An 8,053-nucleotide genomic window follows, 5' to 3' on the forward strand; every position below is an offset into this window, starting at 1 on the left:
GGCCCCGCCCGGCGCGCCCCTCAGCCCGGTCTCCGGCAGGTGACCGCCAACAGCGTGTCGCGGACAGTGTCCCTGCCCTACAGCCAGGCGCTGCCCTGCCTCTGCCTGGAGGTCAGTGAGGGTGTGGCCTCGACCGGGGGTGGGGGGAATGGGGGGCCGCGCTGACCCCAGCCCTCCCGCAGGGCTGGCCTGCGACCCCCGACGCCGTGCGGATCCAGATGTGCCCTTTTGAAGCTGGCAAGTGCCCTGTGGTGGCCCAGGGGACAAGGGCGCGAGATGGGCGGGGCCGCCTGACGCCCGAGGGGAGAGAGCGTGTGCACGGAAGTGGGTGTGCACGTGTGTGTGCGTGTGTGCACGTGTGTGTGTGCACTTGTGTGTGCGTGTGCGCGTGTGTGCACTGTGTGTGTGCCTGTGTGCATGTGTGTGTGCGTGTGTGCACGTGTGGTGGCCCGGCTCACCCGAACAGCCGTGTCTGTGGAGGGCGCTTCCCGGGAAGCAGGAGCGATGCCTTGCGCTGGGCTCTGCTGAGTGACACGCACCACACACAGCGACACCACACGCACCGCCACGTGCGTGCAGAGACTCGGGCCAGGGCTCAGAGACCCGCAGGACAACTGCTCCTGACCTCCAGCCCTAGGGTCACTGCAGGGGGTCCCCGTGGGCCCGCTGGCAGCCATAGGGCCCGGCTGACCTGTGTTCGTGGGGAGGGTCCCTGCAGACACGGAGGTTCTGTGGGACGCCATCCACTACCACCCAGGAAGCCAGGCGCTGAGCTGGGAGCCCACCTGCCCCGTGAGTGGTCGTGTGAGCCTGTGCTGGTGCCCAGGACCCGGGGCCCCCTGCCAGGAGCTGCAGCACTCCGGCCGCCCAGCACAGGGCAGAGTGAGTGTCCCGGGCAGGGGTGGGGGTGGGGGAGGACGGCCACAGCCCTGACCGGAGCCCCCGCAGGTGCTGTACCCACTGGTGGACACCCAGCCCCAGCTTTGCCTGAAGGTGAGTGGCCAGTGCGGCCCGCCCTGGGCACTGCCCACGCTCAGGGAGGGGGCAGGGGCAAGGAGGCAGGCAGGGGGCAGCGGATCAGAGCAGGGAGAGGCGAGGGCCTTGCCTCCCAGCTGCCCCTCTGACCCCCTCCTCATCTGACAGCGGGGAGCTGAGGGCCCCGGGAGGGAAGGAGGGAGCCCTGAAGTCCGCCCAGCGCGTCCCAGCCCGGGTCGCCCACACCTGTGTCCTTACCCCTCTTTGCAGTTCTCCACCAACCTGGGGTTCCGGGTGAGGTGCCCTTTCCAACAACGTCGCTTCCCAGGTGAGCGCTCCTGGGGGGCAGGGGTGGGCTGGCCTGGGGGTGCAGCAGATAGCACCCTTTGCTTCCAGGCTGCGTGTTGGCCAGGATGGCAGGACCCCCGGTGCTGGGCCAGGGAGGGCCCAGTGGGACGGGGCAGGTGGAGTGGGTGGGTCAGGCCCAGTGGGGCAGGGAGGGCGTGGGCGGGGTGCGGGGCCAGTGAGGACCTCACCCTTCCGCCCAGCCTGGAAGATGGCCGTGCAGCCAGCACCCCAGCCCGGCCTCGTGCGCGCCGCCTTCTTCTCGCCCAGCCCCGCCCACTTCCAGGTGCGCCTGTGTCGCGGAGGGAAGTTGCAGCTGCCTACCTGCCGACTAGCGCTGCCGGCCAGCCCCCTCCCTCCCGCCTCAGTGAGCTGAGGGGGGGGCCCGGCCTGGGGAGGGTGGCGGGACGTCACTTCCCTGCAGCGCTCCTACGGCCCACCGGGGCCCTGAGGGGTCTGCCTGCGGTCTGGCCTGCCTGGCGGGGAGGGGTGGCACTGCTGGCGCGAGAGGTTGTGGGATAAGGACACAGTGTGGCCTGGTCAGCCCTCCCCCATTGCCTGTGACCCGCCCTCCCAGATCCAGGGTGACCCCACTGCCGACTCGGCGGCTGCCTTCCTGGACTTGCCCAGGGAAGAGGCCTGTGCCCCAGGCGTCTGCATCCAGGTGGGTGGCGCTGCCCCGCCAGCCTTGACTGCCTCCCCCACACCCAAACCGGCCTGTCCAGCCGACCCTGTGCCGCCCTGTGCCTGCAGGGCCTGAGGACCGACGTCCACTTCTCCATCCCGCAGCAGCTGTGCGACCTCCAGTGCAGTGAGCGCCGGGCGTCGGGGGTGCAGGGTTGGGGGGTGTAGAAGGCTGGACCTCGGTGTGCCCTGCCTCCCACTGTGGGCTGGGTGGGCTGCACCGAACAGGGGACCTGGGGGACGGAGGGCAGAGGGGCCACCCTGCCAGGAGTCAGACCAGGCTCCTGGGCCAAGGTGGAGGCTGCCCCTGCCCCATGGCCTCACTGTCCCTGTCGTCCCTGGGCCCCCCGGCACCCCTCCCTGCCTCGCTCTGTCAGTGGCTTCCTCTTCCCTAGGTGTCCACCTCCCCTGACCAGGGCTCTGGTTCCCGCTGCCCAGCGACGTGGGATGCCCCTCGGCTCACCCAGCCACTGAGGCCCAGGCTCTCGGGACCAAGGGCTCACCCGGAGAGGACTGTGCTAGTGGACAGAGCTAATCACGTGGGGCCTGGGCGTGGCCGAGGCGCGTGGCCTTACATCCCTGTCCGGGAGCGCTTGGAGCAGGAACCTCACCTGCAAGCCCAAAAGCTCACCTGGCTAGGGGCGGAGGGTGGACTTCAAGAGGGGGAGAGGTGGGGGTGAGGCCGGCATACAGGCCCCCGGGGCTGCTTGAGACCCTCCCCAGGGAGCACCCACAGGCCAGGCTGGGTGCAGTCATGTCTCCCAGCTGCACGGAGCCACAGCAGTTGCAGGGTGGCCTGCACCCTGCCACACACAGGGACCCGCCTGGGCCCGTCCAGCCCTCCTCCAGCAAGGCTTTTGGCTGAGTCCCCCTCCCCAGCAAAGGTCGCCTCCAGCAGATCGTGGCCAAAGGGGCAGTGGCCACCCCGGGCCCGGCATGTGGACCGGAGCTCACCTCGTGCTCGTCAGATGGCCCCAGCCACTGCCAGAGCCCCACAGCACGCTGGGCAAGCCCCAGGGTCCCAGGGACAGGCCCAAGGGGCAGTGGGAGGGGCCCGGCCCCAGCCAGGTTGGGGACATGGGGGGGTGGGCATGCTGCCACCTTGAGGTCCAAGTGGCTTCTCTTCCGCTGGCCCTCAGGAGCCTCTCTGGAGAGGGGACAGCTGCCTGCCGTCTGGGGCACCGGGTCTCCAGGCCTGGGCGGGGCCTGCAGAGCCCCAGGTGTTTGGGGCTACAGCTCTCTCTCCTGGCCTGGAGGACGGGCCGCCGGGAGGGCGTGCTGGGCCGCAGGCGAGGCCCCGCCCGACCTCCGCAGGGGACGCGAGCCCCGCCAGCCAGCGCCACCTGCACGAGCCACCTGGCTGGGCACCCGGCGCTGGGACAAACCGAGCGAGCGCGGGGCGGGCGCGATGGGCCGCCTGCCTCCTTCTCGCCCGCCGGACACCCAGCGAAAACCAACGTCGCTTGGTGCCTTGGGCGGGTGTCCTGGGGGCTGCAGCCGGGCTGAGGCGCAGACACCCCCTCCGCACCCGGCCACCCCCCTCTCGGATTGCAGGGTCTGTTTCTGCCCTGCCCCAAGGGTTCCCCCTGGGGATGCAGCCAGGGCACAGGTGGGAGAGGACAGAGAGCAGCTGCAGGGGCGGGCCCAGCGACCTTTGACCTGCCCCCAAGCAGGAGGAGGAGGAGGAGGAGGGGACTGTCCTGGGGGACCAGGCTGCGCTGGGCTTACAGGCCCTGGAGGGCAAGGGGAGGGGGCCACATCTGTCCTCTGGGAGGAGTAGTCCTGTCTGGGAGGATAAGGGAGAGGATGAGGATGGATTGAGGGGAGTAGCGCCCCCGACACCCGCGGGGGCCAAAAGGCTCAAGGTCTCCTATCTGCCCCCCACCCCTACCTTGGCTTTTACTGGGATGAAATGTCTTTGAGGACAAGCTCCTTGTCTTGATCACCAGGTTGCCAGGACAAGGGTTTCTCTCCTGGCTGACCGCCCCCCCTCCAGATCCAGCGCTTCTGGAGAGCCCTCCTCCCCTCACCCCAGGAGGGGCCCGTTTTTTGTCTAAATGCCCCCACCCCATGCGTCCTGGGAAGCTGCCAGCTCAAACTGTCTTGTGGTCACTCGTTTCTCTGGTATAAACTAAAAAAAATCTTAAGCTCCCAGCAAACTGAATGGACCCCCTCTTGGCCAAGGAGACCCCAGAAATACCCCAAAGCCGAGCTGCTGGCCCTGAGAAGGGAGGTCAGACGGCCTCGTCACGCCCCTCCCTTCTTGGAGATGCCCTTGTAACTCATTACCAGGCCCAAGGCTTTGCAAGATGAAGTTTAAACCACACCTGCAGGTCCTCAATTTACTTAACAGATGTCGTGAGTCTGAGTCTACGTCGACGTCCGGTGGCTTGTCTCTGATTCACAGACGTCCTTATCTTAATACAGTCTAAGCTTTTAGACAAAGCTCCATTTCTTTAACCAACTACAAATCAAAGAATCTTTAAACCCACCTATAACCTGTAATTCCCCATTTGGAAATGTCCTGCCTTGTCAGGCCAAACCAATGTACGCCTTCCATGTGTTGATTTAATTCCTGTCCCCCTGAAATGGACAAACCAAACTGAACCCAACAGCAAGACCACTTGGTCAAGCCTTCCGGGCTTGGCTGCACACATTCTGCTCAGAATAAACCTCTTTCAATTATTTTGAGTTTGGGCTCTTTTCCGTTGATTGAAAACTCATTTTAAACTGAAGGGAAAAAAAGAGTAAAAGAGGTTTTTTAAAAATCAAACTGCCATGGAAACTGTTTTACCCAAGACTGATCCACTGGCATTGTTAGATTACCCGTGAGGGCGAGTAGGTTTGGCCACGTGAACAAGCTCCGGTTTCATCAGAAGTCATCTGGATGCAGTTGTCTTGTCAACTGGTGAGTTTGTGTTATTATCTCATGGCTAGAGTTGCGAAGTAAAAGCTATTGGAGCTGTGTGTGTGTGTGTGTGTGTGTGTGTGTGTGTGTGTGTGTGTGTATGCGTGCCTGCGTGCGTGTGTGTTTAGATGAGTTTTGTGCATGTATCATATGTTGTGTCTACATGGTACCAGACTGGCTAATAAATGAGGGAGCACTCACAAATTAATTAAATGCAAATATTTTTTGAACTCACGTGAAGTTATTAATCTTTGGTAAATCGGGTTTTTAAAAAATTATAATTGATAACGTCAAAAATAAAAATGCCTTCAAATTATCAGTATACATTTTTTTTTTCTTTTTTCAGACAGAGTCTTGCTCTGTCACCCAGGCTAGAATGCACTGGTATCATTGTAGCTCACTGCAGCCTCCAACTCCAGGGCTCAAGTGATCCTCCTGCCTCAGCCTCTGCAGTAGCTGGAACTACAGGTGGGCACCACCATACCTGGCTAATTTTTCTATTTTTAGTAGAGACGGGGCCTTGCTCTTGCTCAGGCTGGTCTCAAACTCCTGAGCTTAAGCGATCCTCCCACCTTGGCCTCCCAGAGTGCCAGGATTACAGGCGGGAGTCACCATGCCCGGCCTCCGTGTACATTTTTTCCTGCATTTATTAGTCATTTTTATATTTTCAAGATGTCAAAGTTGGACACAAAGTTCATAAAACTGTGAACCCAATCAAAACCAAATGATGTGTGTTTTTATGATTTTTGGTAATAAGGCTGATTTAATATCGTTGGTCTAATGATAATAGCTAAATCTCCTGAGTTATCCACAGAAATACGCATGTGTTTAAGGTTTGTACTTAGGAAAAATGTAGACACGCTTAAACAAAAATAAATGTCAGTAAGTTAAAATAAATAAAAACATCAAGTACACAAGAGCGCAAAAACAGAAACTTGTGGTCAAAGGTTTATGCAGATATTTGGTTTTGGTCTCTCAATCCTAACTGGAGACGCAGCTTCGTTCCCTGACTTCGGTGTCTGTGGAAAGGTACGGGTCGCGCCTGTTTCTAGCTCACTCTTTCTCCCGCCTGGTGTCAGCAGTATTGTCAGGGATTCAAGGCTGCCCCGGGAGCTGCCCTTTAAGAGCTTCCATCAGAGCCTTTGGTTGCCCTGGTCTGGTCCTGCCACTCTTGAGGGGAAAGAAGTCCCCAAACTGTTAATTTTTGTATAGTGATTTATTTTAAGATAAAATGGTTACTAGAATCCAAAGAGAATCTCAAAACAGTCTGACTCTTTGGAAGTATTACATGTGCTCAGATTTACACTCAAGTTGGAAAATGTTTGAGACTATTTAAATTGTTCTTAAAATAGCTTAATCTTGATCCTCATGTAAAAAAAAAACGTTACAACCTTTGGTCATTGTTTGCGGTGCTAGGAATTGGTGTTGAAGGTTCGTTTGGTCTACGGTCACGTGATCTCACGTTGATGGGGCTCGGAGAACCACCCTAAAATGCAGGCCTTGGCAGCAGCCGTTCTCTGACCTGCCTGTCATCCCATTCTCCCGGGGGTGCCACAGAACCCAGCACCCCCTTCCCCAAGCCAGGTCGTTGTAAAAGCCAGAACCCTTTTTCCAAAGCCAGCCCTAAAACCCGGCATTATTCTATGTAGAAGCATAAATTAATTATTTGACCTACCTTGTTTGATCACAAGTTCTCCATGGCAGAAAGGGCCCTGCCCGCCCCCGGAAGGACGCCGTGCACCGCGGAGAGGCCGAGTCCAGACAGAAGCCTCGCTGGGGCCGGGCTCGGCCTGCGCGTTCGCTCACGCCCTTCCTGTCCACCCGTGTTTCTACGTAGCTGTCCACGCTCTGTTGACCCTAAGCATAAAGATGGACAATCTCCCCTGTATCTTTGGGTGTTCATTCTGCAGGCTCCCCCGTATAAGTCTGTAACTTTTTCTCCTATTAATCAACCTGCCCCATGTCAGTGAATTTTCAGTAAATCTTGGGGAGGGGCGGGGGCCTTCGCTCCCCGGAGCTCGGCCAGAGACCCTGCGTCTGTGCGGTGTCGATAGATTTGCTTTGGAATGTGGGTGTTTGGCAGCATCCAATTAGTGAACACCTTTAAACAGGATGCGTTCTAGAACTTCTCCTATGTTTATATAACGTAGATGTTACGTTGTTCAAAATGGCAAGTCTTACTGGAATACTTATGTTTGTTTTCTTGGCAGCATTTTTTGAGTTTAAGAGTAGTAATTAAAACTATATTTTGATTCCAGGTCTGTGTTATATATCTAACTCACAGAGTGTAAAAACGGTTAACAGAAAATAAATGATAACTGGGACTTAAGTAAATTGATCAGATAACTAAGTAAATTAGGTAAATGTAAGTGGGATAAATGCTTACCAAGTGTTCAGATAATTTAGAATCTTAAAGTTTTGTTATATTAAAGACACTCTTTAGATGTTTGAGTCATTTTCAATTACCAGAAAAATTATAAGAACACATTTTCTAAAAATTATAAAATGGCTCTCATCTATAAAATACCGATATATGACAGACAATTCATGATTTCCTGCTTCTTAGGTTTTCTTTAAAATTTAAAGTTACTAAAAATAACAATAGTCAATACATGTGATTCTATATACAAAATGTACCAAAGAATGTTATGTTTTTAATAAGAAAAATTATAAAAGAGGCATAAAATGTGCTCTTATTAAAAATATATATATATAATTTTGTCTAATTCAGGGGTTATTTAAAGGTTGATACAAAATATAGGTTTAGGAAGAAAATAAAAACAAGATAGGAAAGAACTGTAAAGTGAGAGAGAGATAATAAAAATGGCTATGAATATAAAAATATATTTTTGGTAAGAAAGGTTAAACTGAAAGGAGAATAAGATTGTATGAGAAAGGATCTTGTATGGTAATTTTTTGTCCTAAAATAAAGTAACTGGTTATCTAAGAAAGGGAAGTTGAGGACAAAACAGAAAGCTTAAGCTGTGTGGATGGTCTGTGCACGTCGGGATGAGGTTCCCGGGAATCTATGAGGGATTTTGTATGTGATCAAGTTGTCTGTAATTAAAAAGGCAAATTTTTGGTTAAAACAACAAAGTTTTCTTAAAATATTAATTTGCTCTTAATGAAATTACACAACAT

The 8,053-nt window shown here is 55.4% G+C and overlaps 1 protein-coding gene across 1 annotated transcript in view; it reads left to right on the plus strand.

The window, feature by feature from the left end:
- IL17REL (interleukin 17 receptor E-like) overlaps positions 1 to 1,655 on the plus strand; it is a 3,333-nt gene extending 1,678 nt beyond the window's left edge. Inside the window, exons 5-10 of the mRNA XM_012648755.1 lie at positions 40 to 111; positions 183 to 237; positions 719 to 882; positions 949 to 993; positions 1,246 to 1,303; positions 1,591 to 1,655. Of these exons, the coding sequence (XP_012504209.1) occupies positions 40 to 111; positions 183 to 237; positions 719 to 882; positions 949 to 993; positions 1,246 to 1,303; positions 1,591 to 1,655 (459 nt within the window). The remainder of the gene's footprint in view (positions 1 to 39; positions 112 to 182; positions 238 to 718; positions 883 to 948; positions 994 to 1,245; positions 1,304 to 1,590) is intronic.
- The last annotated feature ends 6,398 nt before the right edge of the window (positions 1,656 to 8,053 follow it).

Source organism: Propithecus coquereli, unplaced genomic scaffold (assembly GCF_000956105.1).
Source record: "Propithecus coquereli isolate 6110/MARCELLA unplaced genomic scaffold, Pcoq_1.0 Scaffold294, whole genome shotgun sequence".
In the NCBI taxonomy this organism is placed as follows: Eukaryota; Metazoa; Chordata; class Mammalia; order Primates; family Indriidae; genus Propithecus; species Propithecus coquereli.